The following is a 25,894-nucleotide window of genomic DNA, read 5'->3' on the forward strand; positions in this document are numbered from 1 at the left end:
CTTGGTCACATGTCTGATTTTACAGCATACATTTAAGACAAATCTGTTCTACATAACATCTTAATGTTAAAATCACTGAAATAAAGAACAAAGAACAAGTGAGAGATTCAATGTATCTGAAATTAACTTCACTCACTCCTACTTTTGTAGGTTTTGCTGTACAAAGTTTCATCTCTTTATCTTTAAAAATGACGATTTTAAAAATAATAATTTTAAAACCTCAATTTTTAAAAAATTCCTAAAAAATCAATGGATGAACAGATTTGTTTCAAATTTGGTATGACTAAATCCCTTCCTAAGAGCTACCATTGTGCCAAGTTTCATGTCTTTATCTTAAAAATGATGGAGTTATAAGCATTTTTGTTAATTCCCATTAGAGCTGCTCTTTGGAAAAAAATCCGGATTTCCCCTTCCCCTCCCGGATTTGCTGTCGAAAACCCGGCCACATCCAGGCAAATCCGGTCATATGGTCACCCTAGTGTCGAGCAAAGACAGATACATTTTTTCCCCATTTACAGTGACTTCTTCTTTCTACATTCTGCGGGTAAACCTTCTTTTGGTGGGCCCTCATGTGTATGCACTCGCTTTATATTGGCTGTCTTAGAAACTGATTTTTCACCCCTAGGACAATTCCACCTGAGACACCCCACCTGTCCACATTGGTAATATGTCTTGTCAGTGTACCCAAATAAAGGTTTTACAGAAGATTTTGCCTCAGAACTTTGTGTACTGTTTGGTGCTGTCCTATTGTCAAAAGGCTTTTAATTAAATTCAGGGGCTGATTTAATGGGGTAATTATTAGTGCATTGTTTTCCAAATCTCCCATAAATTCCTCCACCCCTATTAGCCACAAACACAGCAGCATCTTTAACATTCTCTGGCATTCTATCATTGACAATAATTTTAATTTCTTGAGGTAGCTGACATAAAATTTGATCAAGGATCATTCGATTCCTTATTTCTTCTTTAGTTGTAGCTTTGACACTTTGCAACCACCTGTCAAACATCTCTGTCAGTTTGTATAAATGTTTGCATTTTTATAAGTTATTATTATCCACAGGTTTATCTGAGGCGAAACTAATATATATCTCTGAGAGCTCTGCTTTGATCAGGCTTGATATAAACTTCATAAAATCAGCCTTATTAAGTTGCCACAAGTGAGCTGATTTTTCAAAAGTTGTAAAGAACACTTGAGGATCTCTCCCCACTTCATAGGTTGAGAAATCCTTTAGAGTAACTTTAGGTTTATTTTCTTCCCTGTCTTTTCTTTTCTGTTCATCTACTTGTTTAGACTTTTCTAATTATATACGTTCTAATTCCAAAGCTCTATCTCTTTTGTCTTTTAATTTTTCTATTTCTATAATTTGTTGGAGTTATCTATCTTTTTCTCTTTATTTAATTTTTCTAATTCAAGTTCCAGTTCTTTTTCATTGTGTTTCATCAAATTTTTGTTATGTTTCATCTCAGCCTGAAAGGCTAAAAATTCAGAGCTGTGAGAGGGCATTATTTCTGTGGTTACCTCCCCAGCACCACTAAATTTTGAATGTTTGATTTTACAAAACTTGTAATTCATCCTCAGTTTTCCCCTCAGAGGGGATTCCCAATAACTGACACTTTGAATATAACACTTTGAAAGTGGTTTGAAAACGGTACATGGAATGTGTCATGGGCCCCAAGTGTTATCCGTGCACTTCAATACCATTATAAAGGAGTAGTTTAGATCCTGGCCAGCACTCGGTTTACACAGTGGTCAACATGGTGTTGACAAGGAACCCACAATCAGGACATGATGCAACAGCATCCTCCCAACCATTTCCCCCAGCAGCTGGTGTATATAGGCTTCCTTCTTCTGAAACTGGAGGTAACAAATAGATAACAAACAAATTCCCTCATCAGCTGGTGTATATAGAATCATAGAATAGCAGAGTTGGAAGGGGCCTACAAGGCCATCGAGTCCAACCCCCTGCTCAGTGCAGGAATCCACTCCATAGGCTTCCTTCTTCTGAAACTGGAGGTAACAAATAAACATGAGGACTGGTAGCTATTGATAGCAGGAATTTATCCACGCCTGTTGAAAGCCATCCAAATCGGTCATCGTCACCACATCTTGCTGTAGTGAATTCCATAGTTTAACCGCTCCAAGTTCCCCCCAATGTACCCTTGACTATTGTGAAATATGAATTTGAGGTAGAAAGGTGCTCCATTAAGTTAGAGCTCTTCTCCTTTTCCAAACAGGGGAAGATTCTTGAAGTGCTGGGACTCTACAGGCAGGTTATTGTCATCCGCTTCCTATTAGATCTCCGGAGGCCAGCCCTGGATCCCAGCCTCTCTTCGAAAGACCTGCATTTCGATGGGGTGCCGGTCAGGGTTTATCAGCCCGAAGCGCCATCTGCTGGACAAAGAAGAGGGTTTGTTTTCTTCCACGGAGGAGCTGGAATGGTTGGAAGCATCTGTAAGTGATTAAGGCTAGAGTCCTATGTGTACTTCCCTAAGAGTGGACACGTTGGGGATGGCACATGTATTGCAAAAACAGCTTGTTCCCTGGTGTACCACATCCAATTCAGTACACAAGGAGGAGAGGAGATGAAGTATGGGTCAAGCAACGTTTATTCTGCAGAATGAAGAGACACAAGGAGCTAACTGCTGCAAAGCATGAGTCTACATCACAATGGAGGCAGCTAGGCTTTATACACTATCTTCTCTGGTGTCACTTACTTTGGCACCATCTAACAGGAAATTACTAGCTGAAAAGAAAATTACTAGCTGAAAAGAAAAGAGAGCTTCAGCTATTGGGCGGTATAGAAATGAAATGAAATGAAATAAATAAATAAATAAAACATGGAAATACATGTTTCTCACTGTTTTTTAAGAGAACGTTCACTTGTTTTTGGTTATCTAGGAATGCTCCGGCCCAGATATTCCGACTTTGCAACTACTCCTTAGCACCTACTGTAGCAACTCTGGTTCAGAGAGGGCGCTTTTCCAACACATGGAGAAAGATTTTCACTGATGAAATGTTAATGTTCATCAGTGAAAAAATTATGTAAATCTTCATAATAAGGGTTATGTAAATTTTTCAATTTTTTTTAAAAAATATTTATTTTGCATCCACACTTTTTGGTAAAATTTGTAATTTAGACATCTTTAAACACTTAACATTTTATAGAGGATATTCAGGAGCTTCACTGGATGGCTCAGCCAGGCAGCCACCAATTCCCTTAGTGAGCCACCAATATGTGTAAACATGGCAGCTCGTTATTCTGTGTAACAGGTCTGTGATGGACAAGGCGGCCATATAGCCCTTCTATAGGCAAAACTAGAGGCCCAAATGGACCATTCAGTGCTCTAATCCTGTTCACACAAACAGGGGCAGGAAGCAGCGAGTTTTCAGGAACCCCAGTCTGGCAGGTCGAGAGGGGAAACCACTGGATTCCACCCCTTTCACGAAGCTGTTACTCTTCAGTGCAATTTCCTGGCTCAGCAAACTACCATGGGTCATGTGGAGCCATTTTGGAGGTGTATGGGAGTGGTCGCGGCTGCCATTTTCACTACACGTTTTGGATGTGTATCGACGTCTTGTGGCGGTGAGAGTGTGATTTTTTTTTAACACAACCATATCTCTGCGCTGCATTGCACATTCGATGGACTCCCTATCTAAGCCGTGTGCAGCTCTGCATTGGCGTTCGTGCACATCTCTGATGAGCCATTAAAAAAGCCATCCCCGTAGTTGTGTAATCTACCTATCCACGCCCACTTTTGTGTGGAAGCGCTGTCACAGGGCACACATTCTCCCACGATGGCACACCAGAAAATGTGGAAAACTTTGCTCGCCTGTGCCCCATGAGTGCCGATCCTGGAAGCAGGAAAACTCGCAACCTCCCCTTCCCTGTTGTAAAAGGGCTCAAGATGTAGATTAGGCCCAGGACTAACTTGTCAGTAGACATGTCTACGACTGTGCTGTCAAAGACACATAAAAACAACCAGCCTGAATAAGCCATGGAGACACCAGTTAAAGCTTCAGGAGCTATACTAGAGTGACCAGATACAAAAGAGGGCAGGGCTCCTGCTGTTGTGATGAAGAGGGAATTTCAATATTTATTTTATTATTATTTTATTTATTACATTTTTATTCCGCCCTATAGCTGAAACGCTCTGCGTGCCTACAAATGACACCTGCTGAAATTCCCTTTTTTATGCAACTTTTAAAGATACAGGAGCCCTGTCCTCCTTTCCTATCATCACCCTAGGTGAAGCAATCAGGAAAAAAACTGCCTTTTTATTACTCCCCTTTTGATCATTGTACTTAATAATCAAACTTAAACTGTTGAAAAAAATGTATTCCCCAAGTTGTTTTACTTATGTGTAGATAGCTCAGGCCTTCTTCAGGTGAAGCAACTTTTAAAACAACACGAAAGTGATGCAATAGTGGCGTTGATGAAATGTTTTCAAATAGCTTTCTGGTGTTATGGATGCCACTGAATTCTTGATCTTTATTACTAGCTTTGTATGAAGATGTTTGTAGAAAAATTGCCAAGGAGAGTGATTCAGTCCTAGTGTCTGTTGGGTAAGTGATTTGAATCAAGGTTTGTTGCATTAAAAACGTGGGATTTGATGCATGAGCTTCTTGCAATACCTCTTGATGTATTTGTTTCCCAAGAGTAGAACAGGTTTTATATCAGTTAATCTCGGTCTGGGACAGTCAGTGCTGTGCACAGAACAGCAATTTCTCCCATTTCAATCCTGGGGTGACACTGTAATAACACTGGTACCAAACAGAGAACAAGGATCGATTGGCCATGTGTAAAGTAATTGCATAATGGAAACAAAACACGCATTGTGAAAGAAGCCAGAAATGAAGGTCAGATCATGGGGAAGTGAAAAGGCCTCACCCAAAGATGGCAAGAAGAGATTTCTCCCCTCCCAACCTGGTTTTTTTTTTGTAAAGGATTGGTTGTTTTTTAGAATCTCACATTGAAAGCATTCAGATTGAAAGTAGGATACAACTGCATTAGATTTGAATTCAAATTGCCCTGGCTGAATTTCTGCCACCATCTCTCTCTCTCTCTCTCTCTCTCTCTCTCTCTCTCTCTCTCTCTCTCTCTCTCTCTGAGAAAAAGCTGATCTTGATCCAGTGCAATTCCAGTGAAAAGCTGTCCCTGAAGAAGCGAAGAAGACACAAGGTGTTTCACCCCCTCTCCCCCTCTTCAGGGTTGTCTTCTCTTGGATTCTGGAAAGTTTACATTTTGCTTCTGGATTCTGCCTCTCCAGCTATCGCCTGGCTCCGGAGCACCCGTACCCTGAGCAGTGGAAAGATTGCTTCGCTGCTACTGTGCACTTCATGCAAAATGCAGAGCTCTACGGGGTGGATCCTTCTGAGATCATCATTGCTGGGGACAGTACAGGGGGCAATATTGCTAGCGTTGTGGCCCAAAATCTGGTGGAGAGATCAGACCTCCCAAAGCTATGGGCTCAAGTGCTGATCTATGGTTGTCTCCAAAGTATGGACTTCAACCTACCTTCTTATCAACAGAATAGCAGAATGCCTCTCTTCTTCCAGGAGAATGTTCTTCATTTTGGTCTGCAGTATTTTCTAAAGGACACTTCTCTGAGTCATGAAGTCTTGAAGGGATCTCATGTGCCAGATGAAATTAGGCTCAAATATGGGAAGTGGATGAGTCCAGAGAACATTCCAGAGAAATTTAAGCGTCGAGGGTATGAACGAGTAACCCTCACTCCTTATAAGCTTGATGTGTACAAACAAGTGCCAGAGATACTTCAACTCAATTTCTCTTCACTTTTTGCTGAAGATGCTGTCATCCGAGAGCTCCCAAAGACTTTAATTGTGAGTTGTGAATATGATGTACTTCGAGATGATTCTCTCTTGTACAAGAAGTGACTGGAAGACAACAGTGTGAAAGTCAGCTGGTTCCATGCTGAAAACGGGTTTCATGGAGTGTTGAACCTCTTCAACATTGGGTTTTTGACATTCCCCAGCAGTATAGAAATACTGGACAATGTTTAGACTTTGTCAAACGTTTATGAGGGTTTTTTGCAGTGCTACAATTTCTTAAGGAACAAATATGCCTAAATATTAAGGTGGAAGGTTGAAACAATCACACCATTATAAGCCCTGGAAGTTCTAAATGTCCATAAAATTAAGATGGTTTGTTAAAAAAAATAGTGCTATGCCAAAAAAAAAAATTCTCCCACAGTTTTCTCAAACATTCCCATTCAATTTGACAGAAAATAAATTGCTTTCAAATTGAAATTCAGCAGTGAAGAAAATTTCAGAGCAATTCTTATGGATTGGTTTGGATTTTCTTACCTTACATAACAAGCGGCTGGGCACTCACCTCTCCAGCATCCTGTAGCATCCTCAAGTTCTTGCACTTTCACATGGAGACACCAGTGAAAGCTGCAGGAGCTATACTAGAGCGGCCAAACACAAAAGAAGGCAGGGCTCCTGCTGCTTTAACTGTTGTGATGAAGAGGGAATTTCACCAGGTGCTGCATGCCTATAAATGACACCTGCGGAAATTCCCTTTTCTATACAACTGTTAAAGATGAACGACTCCAAATTGGAAAAAAATGTGTGTGTGACTATGTGCTGGTTAGGCTCTGAAAATTCTCCTTTTCTGTAAATAAAATCTTTCTTTACTGTCAATCAAGGTTACTTTCTCACTCTCCTTATCTCGCTCTCAACTTGCCATTCCACGCAATTCCTCTGCACCCATCTATCAATAAAGCTGCCAGTTATATGGCCTTGTGAGAGTTATTATTATTATTATTATTATTGATTGATTGATTGATTTATATAGCACCATCAATGTACATGGTGCTGTACAGTTCCCTCAGATATAAATCCTGGTGCTGCTGTGCATTTTAGATCTTATTGGAAATGGACCCAATGTGAAACAAAATGAAGACATGTATGCCACCATCACCTTGGATGTAACTGAATTGTCAATAAGCTGAATGTCTTTGTGTTACCAAAACATGGAAATGTCATTGGGCAACATCAGGAAATGAAGGATGAGGGAGGCAAGGTCGCAACCCTAAGTGAATTGCCCTGGCTCTGGTGGGTGAAGGGAGGTGAGAAAGAAGGCATTTGGCCTTAAGAGTCTAGGAAGGCAGATGAAGGCAGGAAATGGGATATGTGCCAGGCACCCTGAAGTCTCTCAGGTAATAGGACAGTGACAACCCCACATGGGTGCCAGATGTTCCCAGTAACCAGGCAGTTTCAACACAAGGGTGACCTCAGAACGTAAATCCTCCCTTCCATTGCTTCCAAACACCTTATTTTCACAACCGCTGCCCTTTCACAGTAGGATGTGGTGGCTGGTTTTCCTGTCCCTGATTGGCCTTTTCTGTCCTTCACATCAACTACAACTTCATGTTCTTCCTAGCTAGTTTTATGCAAGGCCTCTCTTCTTCCCTGATCTAAGCCTTCTGCATGGCTAACCTGGTGGTGCCCATTGCTGGTATTCCTACTGTTCCTACTGCTATTACAGTGGTGTTATTGAACACTTCTCAAACTCACCCTTGTCCTTTGTTCATATTAGTTTTGCTTCAGTGTCACCTTCAAATCTGTGACAGATGAATTTCTCCTCCTTGCTTCCCAGGATTACTGAAATAGTTCCCCATTTGCCAATGGTAACTTATTTCCTTGCTCTGGGCCCATTTCCACCATGTGATTCTATGTAGGGAAAGGAGGTCAGGGGGCTCCTGTACCTTTAACAGTGGCATCGAAAAGGGGATATCAGCAGGTGTCATTCGTATGCATGCAGCCCCTAGGGAAAAACCCCTTCATCCAAACAGGTAAAGCTGCAGGAGCCCTGCCCTAGTGTGACCAGATGCAAAAGAGGGCAGGGGTCCTGCAGCTTTAACTGTTGTGATGAAGAGGGAAATTCACCAGGTGCTGCATGCATACGAATGACACCTGGATTCAATGCAGGAATCCACCCTAAAGCATCCCTGACAGATGGTTGTCCAGCTGCCTCTTGAAGGCCTCTAGTGCGGGAGAGCCCACAACCTCCCTAGGTAACTGATTCCATTGTCGTACTGCTCTAACAGTCAGGACGTTTTTCCTGATGTCCAGCTGGAATCTGGCTTCCTTTAACTTGAGCCCGTTATTCCGTGTCCTGCACTCTGGGAGGATCGAGAAGAGATCCTGGCCCACCTCTGTGTGACAACCTTTTAAGTATTTGAAGAGTGCTATCATGTCTCCCCTCAGTCTTCTCTTCTCCAGGCTAAACATGCCCAGTTCTTTCAGTCTCTCTTCATAGGGCTTTGTTCCATTTTTGTGAACCGCCCAGAGAGCTCCGGCTATTGGGTGGTATAGAAATGTAATAAATAAATAAATATAAATTCCAGACCCCTGATCATCCTGGTTGCCCTCCTCTGAACACGCTCCAGCTTGTCTGCGTCTTTCTTGAATTGTGGAGCCCAGAACAGGACACAATACTCTAGATGAGGCCTAACCTCATGTGATTTGGAAGCTATACTTCTATTAATGCAGCCCAAAATAGCATTTGCCTTTCTTGCAGCCATATCGCACTGTTGGCTCCTATTCAGCTTGTGATCTACAACAATTCCAAGATCCTTCTCGTTTGTAGTATTGCTGAGCCAAGTGTCCCCCATCTTGTCACTGTTCATTTGGTTTGTTTTTCCTAGATGTAGAACTTGGCATTTATCCCTATTAAATTCCATTCTGTTGTTTTTGGCCCAGCACTCCAGCCTATCAACATTACTTTGAAGTTTGTTTCTGTCTTTCAGGGTATTAGCTGCCATCTTTGAAAAAAAATGCACTGGTGGCTTTCTTAAGTCACCTCCAGTGAGCAGGAAGGCCCTGGAAAGCTTTGGCCACCCAGACCTTCACCGCCTAGAAGCCAGTGACTTCACAGTGGGGTGAGGCCCGCCAGATGTAGCTCTTGAGGAATTGGAGCTTGCAGGAAATACTTTCTTGGCCTGGCTATATAATCCTATAAATAACCACCCTTCCCCAAGTTGTGTCTGAACAGGCCCTATGTGTTTAATGCAAGAATTGTAAAATCAAGGACCGAATCATCTTTGCAAAGTCAGGGGCCACCTGGAAACTGTGGACAGGGCCATACCCAGTGGTGGAGCTACTGTTGGCATATCTTTCTCATATTTTCACACACAGCCTCACAGACATAGATACCCTTCTCAGCCCCACCTCCTCCGCTGATCCATGTGTACCAGCATGGGGAACACATCTTTACTTTATTGCATATAATCCAGGTAGGCCATTTGCATACAAACAAAATAATTGCACACCCAGCTGCCAACTCATTGCAGCCAAAAGAGTAATACGATCATTGATAACATCACAGGCAGCCAGGTTTCATATTTATGTTAACTATATTAACCAACATATGGTATCAACAGGATATAATTTGATCCTATAAGGTAGTCAGGAGCTTCTGCACGTCCAGTGCCCGATGTACAAACTTTGTAGTCCTAAATGATATATAGTGATCAGAGCCTAACAGAAGTATTTGAGTTGCCTTTTTGGGCGGCATATAGTTAAACCTCGGAATTAAAGGCGCAAGATATTGCTTCCTCAATTCTGCATACATTGGGCATTCGACCAGAAAATGTGTCAAATCCTCAATTTTGGGGCAGCCAGCTGGGCAGTCTGCTTTTACCCTTGGATGGGTCCTATAATGCACCTTCACCTCCATCAACTGGAGTGAATTTAACCTGTACCGGGTGAATAACCATCTCAGCTCATATAAAGTGAGAGAGGTTTAGTATAAAGGGGCCTTTCCCGGGGTAGCAATTATACTTTTGTATATCGTATTTGAGTGGCTCACTTTGACAACAGCCAGTGATGACTGGAGATCGCAGTCATACAATCTTCTGGAGATTTTGTCCTTAGCCCCATCAAACCCCTCGTAAGGAGGTATGTTTGCGAATAACCCAGCTTGGGGACAGAGTGGCTCATCTTTTCTGCCCATGAATCTTTCCCCATATCATCATGAGTAGACAGCACCAGTGGTGTAGCCAGCTGGAACTTAATCTTTAGCCAGAAAAAGATTGCTGCCTTTAAAATAAGTGTTTCAATTGAATGGCATGCTGTTTCCAGACAGGCAATATCCCTAGAAGTAGACCTAGGGATTCCTAGTGCTAGCTAAATATTTATGTTGCTCTATCGCCAGTGGAGTAGTATCTGCATGGGCCCAAACAGGGGTCCCATACAGAATCTGGGGGAGTATTTTGCTTTTGAACAGTTCTATTAGGGGTGCTACCCACTTCCCCCAGATCCAGCTGCAAAGCAGAAGATAGCATTAGCTGTTATATTGACTGATAGAGCTGTTTCTTTTAAGTGCTCGTACCAGGATCCTGAGCTTTGAAATGTTACTCCTAAGTATTTGAATTTGTTCTCAGTGATGGCCCCAAAGTTATGGAACTGCCTTTTTATTACTTCCCTTTTTATCATTGTTCTTAATAAACAATCTTAAACTGTTAAAAATATATATATTCCCCAATATGTTTTACTTATATGTAGATAGCTCAGACCTCCTTCAGGTAAAGCAACTTTTAAAACAGCATGAAGGTGATGCAACAGTGGTGTCGATGAAATGTTTTCAAATAGCTTTCTGGTGTTATGGATGCCACTGAATTCTTAATATTTACTTATGGTGACCATATGAAAAGGAGGACAGGGCTCCTGTATCTTTAACAGCTGCATAGAAAAGGGAATTTCAGCAGGTGTCATTTGTATATATGGGAAACCTGGTGAAATTCCCTCTTCATCACAACAGTTAAGAGAAAGAAAAGGAGCAGTGAACAGCTGAATGGGGTGAAGCAGGCTTCCCAACCAAGGCACCGCCATGGGGAGCAGCATCCAGCCTTTCAGCTTGGGAAGCTATGATGGCAGGGCTCTACCTGGGACCTCACTGACGGGGGTCCAAAACCTGACTTCATCCAGTCTATAGGGCTCCATGGGGAGGGGAATTTCACCCCCAGACCCAAACAAGGTCCCTAGCCCTGCCTGAGCCCATGGATGGGCAGAGTTCAACTTATTCCTTAAGGAATAAAGATACCTACATATTAAGGTGGAAGGGTGAATCACTCACGCCATTTTAAGCCCTGAACATTCTAAATGTCTGTAACATGAAAAGCAACTGCTGAGAAAAGAACTGGAGTGGATTTTGTAACTAAATACCCTGTCTTCACAAGGGCTAAATCAAGAGTTGCAATACTTACCACTCCAGTAACAGTCTTGTAATTTTTAGAAACTCCCTGTTGTCTGAAGCTCAGTCCAGAAATGAGAAAACCTTGAGTGAAGTGCCCTGGCATGGTAACACAGTATATAAAATATTGCCTTCAGCATATCCCATGCAGCCACCAGTGTTTAAAGCACAAGAAAATCTGTTGTAAATAATCTCTGCAGACATGTTTAAAAATTAGTTTGAAATATATACTGTTTTATATTGAATTAAGTATATGCATAGACTTATTTGCAATGTGCCCTATTAACTATTTCTGTGAAGCATTAAGGTCACGTAGTTGTTTACATGCATGCCAAGCCCTGCTTGGAATGTGTTCTTTATATATATATATATATATATATATATATATATATATATATATATATATTGTGTGTACTGCCTCATTCATGTTCTATATATGCATTGTTACATCACTTTGAAGAAGGCCTAATAATAAAGCAGGAGGCCAAAATACATCAGGATTTTCATCAATAAATCCTTTTACAACATCATAGAATCATGGAATAGGAGAGTTGGAAGGAGCCTATAAGGCCATTGAGTCCAAACCCCTACGCAAATCAGGAATCCACCTTAAAGCATAGCTAAAAGATGGATGTCCAGCTGCCTCTTGAAGAACTCTAGTGTGGGAGAGCCCCCGACCTCCCTACGTCATTGGATCCATTGTTGTACTGCTCTCACAGTCAGGAAGAGTCTTATCCCTATGAAAAGGAGGATTGGGCTCCTGTATCTTTAACAGTTGCATAGGAATTTCAGAAGGTGCCATTTGTATATATGGTAGGGTGACCATATGACCGGATTTGCCCAGATGTGCATACACATGAGGGCCCACCAAAAGAAGGTTTACCCGCAGAATGTAGAAAGAAGAAGTCACTGTAAATGGGGAAAAAATGTATCTGTCTTTGCTCGACACTAGGGTGACCATACGACCGGATTTGCCTGGATGTGGCCGGGTTTTTGACAGCAAATCCGGGAGGGGAAGGGGAAATCCGGATTTTTTTTCAAAGAGCAGCTCTAATGGAAATTAACAAAAATGCTTATAACTCTGTCATTTTTTAAGATAAAGATATGAAACTTGGCACTACGGTAGCTCTTATGTAGGGCTTTAGTCATACAAAATTTGAAACAGATCCGTTCATCCATTGATTTTTTAGGAATTTTTTTTAATTGAGGTTTTAAAGTTATTATTTTTTAAATTGTCATTTTTAAAGTTAAAAAGATGAAACTTTGCACCATGAAAGGATTTAGGTAGAGTTCTAGCCACACCAAATTTGAAACAGATCCATTCATCCATTGATTTTTTAGGATTTTTTTTAAAATTGAGGTTTTAAAATTATTACTTTTAAATCGTCATTTTTAAAGATAAAGAGATGAAACTTTGCACCATGAAAGGATTTAGGTAGAGCTTTAGCCACACCAAATTTGAAACAGATCTGTTCATCCATTGATTTCTTAGGATTTTTTTTAAAAAAATAGGTTTTAAAATTATTATTTTTAAAATCGTCATTTTTAAAGATAAAGAGATGAAACTTTGTACAGCAAAACCTACAAAAGTAGGAGTGCGTGAAGTTAATTTCAGATACACTGAATCTCTCACTTGTTCTTTGTTCTTTATTTCAGTGATTTTAACATTAAGATGTTATGTAGAACAGATTTGTCTTAAATGTATGCTGTAAAATCAGACATATGACCAAGGCTGTGTTCGGGTGCTGGACACGCCCCTTGGGGCGACCATGTTGTCCTCCTTTTTGGTTTCCAAAATATGGTCACCCTAATATATGGAGAACCTGGTGAAATTCCCTCTTCATTACCACAGTTAAAGCTGCAGGAGCTATACTAGAGTGACCAAATTTAAAAGAGGGCAGGGCACCTGCAGCTTTAACTGTTGTGATGAAGAGGGAATTTCACCAGGTGCTGAATGCAAACCAATGATGCCTGCAGAAATTCCCTTTTCTATACAACTGTTAAAGATACAGGAGCCCTGTCTTCCTTTTCATATGGTCATCCTAGTTATCCTCACATCCTCTCCAGCATGAGGGTGACAAAGTCTTATTAATTTTTGCCAGCCTCACAGGTGTCTAATACCAGTTCTGGACAAATTTTAAAGCACCTTCTTTTATTCTTGTAGGTGTTGCTTTAAAGGGGAATCTCTCAAAAAAATTCTCCCATTCTTCATCCTCTATCTCCTCTTCTATATCCCTTTGCCATGTCTGTTTTATGGTCATGTTCCCCCTAATCTCTTGCTTTATTAAAATTTTGTATATTTGTGTTACTAGCCCTTTATCTCCTACCTTATAATTCTCTATAAATTTTTCCCATTCCATTAAATCTTTTGTACCTTGCCTTATTATCTTTCCCATATTTATAAATCTACTAATTTGCACGCATACTATCCATGACATTTCTATAAATCAAATTGTTATTTATTATGGTCGCAGACCAGCAAAATCAACACCAAAACATGCAAAGGATAGATAAAAAGTGAAATTAAAACAAAATACTGCATGGTGAGTTGCTTCTGTCAGAAGGATTGCAGCGTTATTTTTCTAATTTGCATTGAGGTCATGAGAAACTTAGAGACCCTTTCAGCAATATGGGAGGACACATCCCTTAAACAGATTAATACCAATGTTGTGGGGTTACATCCAGAAAAGGGTGTTAATAAAGGAAAGATTAACTTTTTTCTGCATTCCTCATACATGTTACAATGCAACATGACATGTTCAACAGATTTGATTGCTCCAGAACCACAGAGACATATCTGTTCATTAACCGGGATTTTACTAAATCATCCTTCTAGTAATGCTGATGGCAACACATTAAAGCGAGTGAGGGTAAATCCTCTCCTATACTTGGGAATGGTTAAAGCATACAGATATGAAGCTGCAGTGAGTCCATAGCTATTAAAATTATCGTAGAGCAGTGGAGACAAGATTTGTTAGCAGCAGTTCTTAAATGCTGTAGTTCTAGATTTCTACATTTCTATATTTTGTGTTCAATTCTTCCATACTTCATGTGTTATAGGGCATTGTTGTTCATAAAAAAAATTCATCTCATTCAGTCCCATTTCCTTCAATTCATTTTTAACTACTGCTTTATTTTTTTTATATCGAAGACCGGGTGTGTCCAAATTGGAGATAGTGGTGAAATCCCAGGCATCAATATGAAATTTCGGTGTTAAGCATTTTTTAAAAAAATTAATAAAAATCCTAGATTTACACCGACAACTACTTGTAGTTCCCTGAATTACTCAGAAATGCTCATGACAATTTAAAAAAAAACACAATACAATATAAAGCCATGCATTCACACACACAATACACACACAAACAGGTTTAAAAGAAATACAAGTGTGAAGACTATAGATAAAAACAACCTTAGCAGGCAAAGGCCTGCCAGAAGACTTCAACATCCAGTGAAAGATATTCTGAAAGAGTGCCATCCACAAGAGACAAAGTGTACCAAAAAACTGCTGCAGCCATTGATAACACCCTGGCCAAATCTACACCAAGCAGGATGTGACACTTGGAAAACGTTTTGAAAGCTGTCTATGAAGTGTGTTTGACAGGGAATAGGAAACGAAAAGGAAACTAACCCTAACCCCAACAGTTGTCACTCCTATTATAAACCACTTTAAAGCAGTAGTGTAGATTCTGCTGATGCCTCCACCCTAGTTGGAACATTGAGATAGTCCTCGTCTTCCTAGCAGGTGGTCAGCTTGGTATGGGAAGAAGTGATCTTTCAGATATCTAGGGCCCAAGCTGTTTTGGACTTCAAAAGGTGGTTACCAGTCATCTGAATGGTGCCCAGAGGCAAATGGAACAATACGGCATGCCCTTCTTTGCACAGAGTGTTCTAGATAATGGTCAAATTTTAATAAATAGCATCATCACATAGTGTACAACAATATGAATCGATGTAAGTCTCCTAATCCATTAATAGCCATGTGGAGGTGTGTGTGTGTCACCAAACAGTTTGCATTTTCAAGACAGGAGCTACATAACAACAACAGACAGAGAGCTGAGCCAATCCTTCTAGAGACGACAGTCTTGTCTGAATAGTCAGCTTTAGACCCTTTGGAAAGGTGCAATGGGACTTCTTTATGCCATCTTGCTTGGGGCAGGAGGAATGATAGCAATTGGTTTTTTCTTGCTGCTCTCCTGGGCAATTTATTATGACCTCTCCAGGAGCAATATTCCTGCTGGATTCGACCATCCATTAAAGCTTCGATTCGTTTACGACATACTTATTCTGATGTTTGCTATGGTAAGTTAGCCATCATCTGGAAAAGACAGTTACAAGGCTCAAGAGAAATTGGGGAGTGTGGGGAGATGAAAGGCACTGGGGAAAAGAAATATTTAAACTGTTTTGTAACTGATTTCCAGTTATTATGTCACTGGAAATCCATTCACATTTCAATTCACATTTCAATGATGTTGTGTGGGGTGGGTGGGGGTGGGGGTGGGGTGAGTATAAGATATTTTATCAAATGTGCATGCCAAGAGCATGACAATTGATTTGAAGTAGTCCTATAATGACTGCGCGAGATGCACTTGACATGAAACCAAAGTATATGTGAGTTTAAAAAAACTACTTTAGAATTATTTGGACATGTCTTCTCTTAAGATGGTATTGAAGCAGACCCCCTCCCAAATGAATGACAATAGATACTTTTGTTGTATCTACAGCATTAGTTTACTTCTTGCTAGGCCTTGCAAACTATTGCAGCCAATGCATACCAAGATGAGCCACAATCTCAGGCTCTCTGGGATCTCACCAAAAAATATTAAAGGTGGGAATGGTCAGAAAAACAACAAATGGTTTTTCCTGAAATGAGGAAGGAAGGCACCTGCAAGTGGTGTAGGCATACTTTGATCCAGGCAAGGAAACTGAACTTCCGGTGGATGCCAGCCCTGTTGGTCTAGGAGCGCCATAACATGGGGGGGGGGGGGGAAATCACGTTTCCTTACTGCCGTTCCTCCAGCCCCGCTTCTGCTCCTCATGTCTTCCTCATTCTTCCTGGCTGGGAAAGAGGAAGTAAACAAAGACCACATGGCCCATTCAGGGGCCATTTTTACCACACTGCTATTCCTGCACACAGCAGAAGATCATGGCACATTCAATGTGTTTTTATAAGAAATAGGTTTTGGGAGGTCTATTTTGTGACCGAAATATGAGCAGAAGGAGTGCAGTAGGTGGATGATGTCATCTGTAGTGGGCAGTAGCAAGGGTGCGATAAAACTCTCATCTGATGATGCTCTTGTTGCTGTTCCCTTATCTCTTTGCCTAACTGATTCCTTTGTGTATTTTTGTTATGTGTATTAGCCGTAGCTTTTCTTATACTGTTACAGTTTTTTTTTGTTATTCAAATATTCTCATTTCATCATTAGAACATAAGAAGAGACATGCTGGATCACACCAAGGGTTCATCCAGTCCAGGGCCAGATTTACACCAAGCAGGATATAACACCTTGAAAGTGGTTTGGAAACGGTACATGGAATGTGTCATGGGCCCCAAGTGTTATCCGTGCACTTCAATACCATTATAAAGGAGTAGTTTAGATCCTGGCCAGCACTCGGTTTACACAGTGGTCAACATGGTGTTGACGAGGAACCCACAATCAGGACATGATGCAGCAGCATCCTCCCACCCATTTCCCCCAGCAGCTGGTGTATATAGGCTTCCTTCTTCTGAAACTGGAGGTAACAAATAGATAACAAACAAATTCCCTCATCAGCTGGTGTATATAGAATCATAGAATAGCAGAGTTGGAAGGGGCCTACAAGGCCATCGAGTCCAACCCCCTGCTCAGTGCAGGAATCCACTCCATAGGCTTCCTTCTTCTGAAACTGGAGGTAACAAATAAACATGAGGACTGGTAGCTATTGATAGCAGGAATTTATCCACGCCTGTTGAAAGCCATCCAAATCGGTCATCGTCACCACATCTTGCTGTAGTGAATTCCATAGTTTAACCATACCAAGTTCCCCCCAATGCACGCTTGACTATTGTGAAATATGAATTTGAGGTAGAAGGGTGCTCCATTAAGTTATACCTCTTCTCCTTTTCCAAACAGGGGAAGATTCTTGAAGTGATGGGACTCTGCAGGCAGGTTGTCTTTGTCCGCTTCCTATTAGATCTCCGGAGGCTAGCCATGGATCCCAGCCTCTCTTCCAAAGACCTGCATTTCGATGGGGTGCCGGTCAGGGTTTACCAGCCCAAAGTGCCATCTGCTGGGCTAAGAAGAGGGTTTGTTTTCTTCCACGGAGGAGCTGGAATGGTTGGAAGCATCAGTAAGTGATTAAGGCTGCAGTCCTATGTGTACTTCCCTAAGAGTGGACACGTTGGGGATGGCACACGGAGAAAGATTTTCACCGATGAAATGTTCATCAGTGAAAAAATTACGTACTTTATCTTAATCATAAAGATTATGCAAGTTTTTCAAAAAAAAAATTTAAACCCCTATTTTTGTATCCACCCCTTTTTGTAAAATTTGTAATTTAGACGCCTTTAAACACCTTTAAACATTTTATAGAGGATATTCAGGAGCTTCACTGGATGGATCAGCCAGGCAGCCACCAATTCCCTTAGTGAGCCACCAATATGTGTAAATATGGCAGCTCGTTATTCTGCATAAGATGTCTGTGATGGACATGGCAGCCATATAGCTGCTCTATACGCAAAACTGGAGGCCCAAATAGACCATTCAATGCTCTAATCCTGTTCGCACGAATGGGGGCAAGAAGCAGCAAGGTTTCAGGGACCCCAGTCTGGCAGGTCCAGAGGGGAGGCCACTGGATTCCACCCCCTTCACGAAGCTGTTACTCTTCAGCGCGAGTTCCTGGCTCAGCTAACAGCCAACCCACTTTCATGGGTCAAGTGGAGCTGTTTTGGAGGTGTGGGGGAGTGGTCGCGGCTGCCATTTCCACCACGTTTCGGATGTGTATCGGCATCTTGAAGTGGTGAGAATGTGTATTTTTTTCTAACACAACCATATCTCTGCGCTGCATTGCACATTCAGTGAACTCCCTATCCAAGCCATGTGGAGCTCTGCATTTGCATTCATGTGGATCTCTGATATGTCATTTAAAAAAAATCGCTGTCGCTGTGTAATCTGCCTATCCCCGTCCACTTTTCCCAGTCCACGTGCTGAAGCGCTGTCACAGGGCACACATTCTCCCACAATGGCACTCCTCAAAATGGGGAAAACTTTGCCCCATGAGTGCCGAAGCTGGAAGCAGGAAAACTCGCAACCTCCCCTTCCCTGTTGTAAAAGGGCTCAAGATGTAGATTAGGCCCAGGACTTACTTGTCAATAGACATGTCTACGACTGTGCTGTCAAAGATACATAAAACAACCAGCCTGAATAAGCCATGGAGACACCAGTTAAAGCAGCAGGAGCTATACTAGAGTGACCAGATACAAAAGAGGACAGGGCTCCTGCTGTTGTGATGAAGAGGGAATTTCAATAGGTGCTGCGTGCCTACAAATGACACCTGTGGAAATTCCCTTTTCTATGCAACTGTTAAAGATACAGGAGCCCTGTGCTCCTTTCCGTATGGTCACCCTAGGTGGAGCAATCAGGAAAAAAACCCTGCCTTTTTATTACTCCCCGTTTAATCATTGCACTTAATAATTGATCTTAAACTGTTTGAAAAAAATGTATTCCCCAAGATGTTTTACTTATGTGTAGAGAGCTCAGGCCTCCTTCAGGTAAAGGAACTTTTAAAACAGCATGAAGGTGATGCAAAAATGGTATTGATGAAATGTTTTCAAATAGGTTTCTGGTGTTATGGATGCCACTGAATTCTTAATCTTTATTACTAGCTATGTATGAAGATGTTTGTAGAAAAATTGCCAAGGAGAGTGATTCAGTCCTTGTGTCTGTCGGGTAAGTGATTTGAATCAAGATTTGTTGCATTAAAAACGTGGGATTTCATGCATCAGCTTCCTGCAATACCTCTTGATGCATTTTTCCCCCAAGAGAAGAGCATCCAAAAAATGCTGCCAGCACTGCTCGCCTCCTCCAAGAAGCACATTCAAATAGTAGGTTTTATACCAATTAATCTCGGTCCGGGACAGTCAGTGCTGTGCACAGCCAGCCTCTCTTGCATCATGTACACATAATTCCTGGATGGAGGTGATAATGCAAATAATCCAGCAGGTTTGGTCAAGCCTGTATGCATAGCCCTGCATCCGATTCCATTTCCTATTCCCTGTCAAACAGAAGGGAAATTCACATTTCTTGTAATACTCAGTGCCCCTGTGTGCACGGTAGAAATTCATGTCCCTGCATTGGGCAGGGGGTGGACTAGGTGGCCTATAGTCTGGCTTCCAGCTCTTCTGATTGGCAAACCAAGCAGCACTTGTTTTTCAGAGCAGATGAATTTTCAGAGGAGGAGTGATACTTTCCTGAAAGACCACTATTCTCCACACAACTAGGTTTAGGTTAGGCTGAAAGGCTGGCCAAAGTCGCTCAGGGACCTTCATAGCTAACTTGGTTCTTAGGCCAGTGTCTAGCGCAGGGATGCGGAACCTCTGGCCCATCTAAACAAATCACCCTCCAAGTTCCCAGGGTCTCATGCAAGCCCCCTCCCAATCCCCTCTCCTTAGCCCCATCCCTCAGCAGGGAGAAGGGGGAGACACCCAGCCATGGCCTAGTTGCTTTGCCCTTCCCTCACCTTCCCCACGTGGAGAAAGCAAAGGAGCAGTGAACGGCTGAGTGGGATGAAGCAGTGCTTCCCAACCAAGGCACTGCCATGAGGGGCTGCATCCGGCCTTTCAGCTATGATGGCAGGGCTCTACCTGGGACCTCACTGACGGGGGTCCAAAAACTGACCTCATCCAGTCTATAGGGCTCCATGGGGAGGAGAATCTCACCCCAAGACCAAAACAAGGTCCCTAGCTCTGCCTGAGCCCATGGATGGGCAGACTTCAACTGTCTATTCATTTTCTTGTTTAGTAGAACACTAAGGTCCACAAACTGCCTCAGTGGGCGAATAGTAGAAGAAACATCCAGTGTGCCCTCGGAGCACATGCTCAGCCCAGGATCACCCCATCCCTGGACAAGTTCCCGGACTGAGCTCATAGTCCTTCTGTTCACAAATCCTTTCTGGTTGGTGTCTTGCCAAAGGCAAGGAGGGTTCTTTCCTGCATTTGGAAGCAGTACTAGACACCCGTGGGGTGGTTGCAAAGCCTTAAGATTTATTTTACAGTCAGTAAGTCATACAGAACAGAAAGCTTGGTATAATCTTACCAAGCCAATGAAACAACGCCTCCTTTCAGCTGCTGGGAGCCTCGAAGAGATAGCAGAGGATGGAACCCCTCCGTAGCCACCAAGGGAGCCTTGGTGGCTGAGGTGCCGTGTCCCTTGGTGGCTACAGAGGGGTTCCATCCTCTGCTATCTCTTCGGGGCTCCCAGCAGCTGAAAGGAGGCGTTGTTTCATTGGCTTGGTAAGACATATATATGCTTTCTGTTCTGTATGACTTACTGACTGTAAAATAAATCTTATATCTTAAGGCTTTACAACCATCATGGGTGTCTTGTACTGCTTCCGAATCCAGGAAAGAACCCTCCTTGCCTTTGGCAAGACAGTTGGTATTTGTAAACCAATTGAAAATCAGACAACCCTTCTGATCTATTTATCTGTCGCAGATCATCCACAGATAGACCTGCTGATACAAATTGACTATGAAATTCCCTACCACACTATATAGTGATGCCCACCAATTTGGTTGGCTTTAAAAGGCAGTTAGAGAAACTTCTGAAGGCTATCAATGGCTACTAGTTGAGATGGCTACATGCTACCTCCAGTATCAGAGACAATGAGCCTATATGCACCAGTTGATGGGGAACATGGGCAAGAGGGTGCTGTTGCACTCATGTCTTCCTTGTGGGTTCATGGTTGACAGCTGGTTGGTCACTATGGGAACAGAATGCTGGACTAGATGGACCTTTGGTCTGATCCAGCATGGTTCTTCTTATATTCTTATCTTTACAACAGACCCGCTTTCTCACAGAGTCAGCATTCCCTCAGAATTCCCTTCAGTTCTGAAATCTGAGTTGTCTTCAATATCTCCCCAGACTGCTCAGTTGAGGGAATGGTATTAAAGGCAAAACTGAAGTACTTTGGCCACATAATGAGAAGACAGGATACCCTGGAGAAGAGGCTGATGCTAGGGAAAGCGGAAGGCAAAAGGAAGAGGGGCCGACCAAGGGCAAGATGGATGGATGATATTCTGGAGGTGACAGACTTGACCTTGGGGTAGCTAGGGGTGGCAACGGCCAACAGAAAGCTCTGGCGTGGGCTGGTCCATGAAGTCATGAAGAGTTGGAAACGACTGAATGAATAAACAACAAACAAACCCTCTCTCAGGCTGTGGAAGAAATACTTCAAGATTAGACCCTTCATTCCCTTGCAGTTTGGCAGAACAGCCTAATTAGTCCTCTTTATATACAGAGAAGGAGAAAGCTCAGCCTCCTGGGCTAGGCTGGATTGGAAGAGGGGAGAAAGAGGGAGATATGGGTGGGATTTATTTTTTAAATCTATAGCTCTACTATGTCTGCCACATGCAAAGAAGGGAACCAAGCCTCAGTGACAGAAATTGTGTCAGTCTATTTCGCAAGGAAAAAAGTGCAACTTCTCCCATTAAAGTCCTGGGGTGACACTGGTACCAAACAGAGAACAAGGAGTGATTGGCTATGTGTAAAGTAATTGCATAATGGAAACAAAATGTGCATTGTGAGAGAAGCCAGAAAGGAACGTCAGGTCATGGGGGAAGTGAAGAGGCCTCACCCAAAGATGGCAAGAAGAGATTTCTCCTCTCCCAACCTGTTTTTTTTTTTAAGGATTGGTAGTTGATTAGAATCTCAGATTGAAAGTAGGATCCAACTGCATTAGATTTGAATTCAAATTGCCCTGGCTGAATTTCTACCTCTCTCTCTCTCTCTCTGAGAAAAAGTTGAGTTTGATCGAGTGCAATTCCAGTGAAAAGCTGTCCCTAAAGAGGGGAAGGAGACACATGGTGCTTCACCCTCTCTCCCCCTCTTCAGGGCTGTCTCTCCTTGGATTCTGGAAAGTTAACACTTTGCTTCTGATTCTGCCTCTCCAGCTATCGCCTGGCTCCGGAGCACCTGTACCCAGCGCAGTGGAAGGATTGCTTCGCTGCTACTGTGCACTTCATGCAAAATGCAGAGCTCTACGGGGTGGATCCTTCTCAGATCATCATTGGTGGAGATAGTGCAGGTGGCAATTTTGCTAGCGTAGTCGCCCAACAGCTAGTGGAGAGATCAGACCTGCCAAAGCTACGGGCTCAAGTGCTGATCTATGGTGGCTTCCAAAGTATGGACTTCAACCTACCTTCTTATCAACAGAATGGCAGGGTGCCTATCTTGTTCCGGGAGAAAATTCTTCATTTTGGTCTGCAGTATTTTCTAAAGGACGCTTCTCTGAGTCATGATCTCTTGAAGGGATCTCATGTGCCAGATGAAATAAGGCTCAAATATGGGAAGTGGGTGAGTCCAGACAACATTCCAGAGAAATTTAAGCGTCGAGGATATGAACGAGTACCACTTGCTCCTTATAACCCAGATGTGTACAAACAACTGCCAGAGTTACATCAACTCACTTTCTCTTCACTTTTTGCTGAAGATGCTGTCATCCGAGAGCTCCCGGAGACTTTAATTGTGAGTTGCGAATATGATGTACTTCGAGATGACTCTCTATTGTACAAGAAGCGACTGGAAGACAACGGTGTGAAATTCAGATGGTTCCATGCTGAAAACGGGTTTCATGGAGTATTGAACCTCTTCAACATTGGCTTTTTATCATTCCGCAGCGGTATAGAAATACTGGACAACATTGTAGACTTTGTCAAACATTTATGAGTGGAGTTTGCGGTGCTACAATTCCTTAAGGAACAAATATGCCTAAATGTTAAGGTGGAAGGTTGAAACACTCACACCATTAATAGGGTGACCATATGACTGGATTTGCCCAGATTTTTTGCGGGTTTTTGATGGCAAATCCAGGAGGGGGAGGGGAAATCCGGATTTTCCCCGCAAAGAGCAGCTCTAATGGGAATTAACAAAAATGCTTATAACTCTGTCATTTTTTAAGAAAAAGACATGAAACTTGGCACTATAGTAGCTCTTAGGAAGGGCTTTAGTCATACCAAATTTGAAACAGATCCGTTCATCTATTGATTTTTTAGGAATTTTTTTTAATTGGGGTTTTAAAGTTATTATTTTTTAAATTGTCATTTTTACAGTTAAAAAGATGAAACTTTGCACCATGAAAGAATTTAGGTAGAGTTCTAGCCACACCAAATTTGAAACAGATCCGTTCATCCATTGATTTTTTAGGAATTTTTTAAAAATTGAGGTTTTAAAATTATTACTTTTAAAATCGTCATTTTTAAAGATAAAGAGATGAAACTTTGCACCATTATAGAATTTAGGTAGAGCTTTAGCCAAACCAAATTTGAAACAGATCCGTTCATCCATTGATTTTTTAGGAATTTTTTTAAAAATTAGGTTTTAAAATTATTATTTTTTTAAGCTGCCATTTTAAAAGATAAAGAGCTGAAAATTGGCACCATGATAGCTTTTAGGTAAAGCTTTAGCCATACCAAATTTGAAACAGATCTGGGGCCAGTAGCAAACCCTGTTAAGAACAGCACCTTGCAATGAGTGAAGATACAGTCAGAAAAGATATTTGAGGGAAGGGGAGAATGTAACACACAGAGTATAGCAAAAGCTTCAAAGTACAGCAAAATCTACAAAAGTAAGAGTGAGTGAAGTTAATTTCAGATACATTGAATCTCTCACTTGTTCTTTATTTCAGTGATTTTAACATAAAGATGTTATGTAGAACAGATTTGTCTTAAATGTGTGCTGTAAAATCAGACATGTGACCAAGGCTATGTTTGGGTGGGCACGCCCCCTTGGTACTGGACACCCCCCCTTGGGGGCGACCATGTTGTCCTCCTTTTTGGTTTTCAAAATATGGTCACCCTACATTATAAGCCCTGAAAGTTCTAAATGTCCATAAAACTAATATGGTTTGTTAAAAAATAGTGCTATGCCAAAAAAAATTCTCCCACATTTTTCTCAAGCATTCCTATTCAATTTGACAGAAAATAAATTGCTTGTGGGTTGGGTTGGATTTTCTTACCTTACTGTTACGTGATGTGCTCTCATTAGACCCGTGTACAAACTTGCAAACGTTCTAATGAGATTTACACACGCTTATAAGGAATCTTTTGACATTGGGAATAGAGCGTCTGTGGCGAAGTAAGGCGATTTTTCCTCAAGAAACTTACAGCACTGAAGGGGATAATGCCGCAATGGCACATTTATTGAGGTTGAAACAAATACAAAGGCACAAGCTGGTTTTGGGGAAATTAGCTGAGCAAGTAGAGGCTTAGAAGTAGTTTCAAGACTGAAAAATAGACTTTTTGAGACTTAAGAGCATACACACGCAGACAGCAGAGGAAAGAGTAGAGGGAGTCTTTAAAGGCAATATACCTTTCCTGGGCTGCAGCCCTTTCCTGTAGAGCAGAACTGGGGAGCGTTGCAACTCCTGGTCTTAGGTGAAGAGGAAAAGAATACAGCGAGGCGAAGCACTCACCCATGGCAGCTTGCTCTCACAAGCTGGAATGTGTAGTATGCTCTGTGTTTCTGGTTCAAGAGAGAGAGAGAGCTAGCCTGCCTCTTCGCCCAAACTTGAGGGGGTTTCATAGAATCATAGAATAGCAGAGTTGGAAGGGGCCTACAAGGCCATCGAGTCCAACCCCCTGCTCAATGCAGGAATCCACCCTAAAGCATCCCTGACAGATGGTTGTCCAGCTGCCTCTTGAATGCCTCTAGTGTGGGAGAGCCCACAACCATAGAATCATAGAATAGCAGAGTTGGAAGGGGCCTACAATAGCAGAGTTGGAAGGGGCCTTTGTATGAACTTATCTAAAGATATACTTGCTATGGGAACAAAAGAGGGTGATTTGGGATGATGGCTGTACTTGATGCAGCCTGGAGTTCAGCAACAGGGCTGCATTAGCAGGTGTATGACCAGGTATGACTTTTGCCATCCAGCATTCACATTCTGCTTAGTTTTACCCCTACCTTTGTCTCTGGGGAATGCATTTGAAGAAGTCTATCAGGAAATGGTTACTTGACCCAGGTCTTTTGTGAATGCTCTCAGTCTGTAGGTGGGGTTTTGGGTTGTTTCAAAATGGAGTCAGTACTGCTCACAGAAGCTACCTTGTAACAACACTTAGCATGTAGCTGGGCAGTTTGTGTTACTTTGGTCTGGTTTTTCATTGTACACTCACCTCTCCAGCATCCTGTAGCATCCTCAACTTGTTGCACTTCAACTAAGCCCTGGAGACTCCAGTGAAAGCTGCAGGAGCTATACTAGAGTGAACATATACAAAAGAAAGCAGGGCTCCTGCCGCTTTAACTGTTTTGATAAAGGAGTTTTCCCCCAGGTGCTGCCTGCATACAAATGGAACCTACGGAAATTCCCTTTTCTATACAACTGTTAAAGATGAATGATTCCAAACTGGGGGGGGGGGGAAATGTGTGCTTGCCTATGTGCTGGTTAAGATCTGAAAATTCTCCTTTTCTTTTTAAAAAAAT

The 25,894-nt window shown here is 42.1% G+C and overlaps 1 protein-coding gene and 1 pseudogene across 1 annotated transcript; both read left to right on the forward strand.

The window, feature by feature from the left end:
- The first annotated feature begins 466 nt into the window (after positions 1 to 466).
- Positions 467 to 6,054, forward strand: LOC134411579 (arylacetamide deacetylase-like 3; annotated as a pseudogene).
- A 9,278-nt stretch (positions 6,055 to 15,332) lies between these two features.
- LOC134411445 (arylacetamide deacetylase-like 3) lies at positions 15,333 to 23,177 on the forward strand. Its single transcript, XM_063145245.1, has 4 exons — positions 15,333 to 15,521; positions 17,333 to 17,549; positions 19,084 to 19,147; positions 22,369 to 23,177. The coding sequence occupies exons 1-4, from the start codon at positions 15,345 to 15,347 to the stop codon at positions 23,141 to 23,143; spliced, it is 1,233 nt and encodes a 410-aa protein (XP_063001315.1). The 5' UTR covers positions 15,333 to 15,344; the 3' UTR covers positions 23,144 to 23,177.
- The last annotated feature ends 2,717 nt before the right edge of the window (positions 23,178 to 25,894 follow it).

This window comes from Elgaria multicarinata, chromosome 20 (assembly GCF_023053635.1).
Source record: "Elgaria multicarinata webbii isolate HBS135686 ecotype San Diego chromosome 20, rElgMul1.1.pri, whole genome shotgun sequence".
Classification (NCBI taxonomy): domain Eukaryota; kingdom Metazoa; phylum Chordata; class Lepidosauria; order Squamata; family Anguidae; genus Elgaria; species Elgaria multicarinata.

Excerpts from the sequence above, each read along its gene's own strand:
- LOC134411445 (XM_063145245.1), top strand. The coding sequence starts at position 15,345 with ATGGGACTTCTTTATGCCATCTTGCTTGGGGCAGGAGGAATGATAGCA. Across the intron at positions 15,522-17,332 it reads TTATTCTGATGTTTGCTATG|GGGAAGATTCTTGAAGTGAT; the intron begins GTAAGTTAGCCA and ends TTTTCCAAACAG. Across the intron at positions 19,148-22,368 it reads TCAGTCCTTGTGTCTGTCGG|CTATCGCCTGGCTCCGGAGC; the intron begins GTAAGTGATTTG and ends CTGCCTCTCCAG.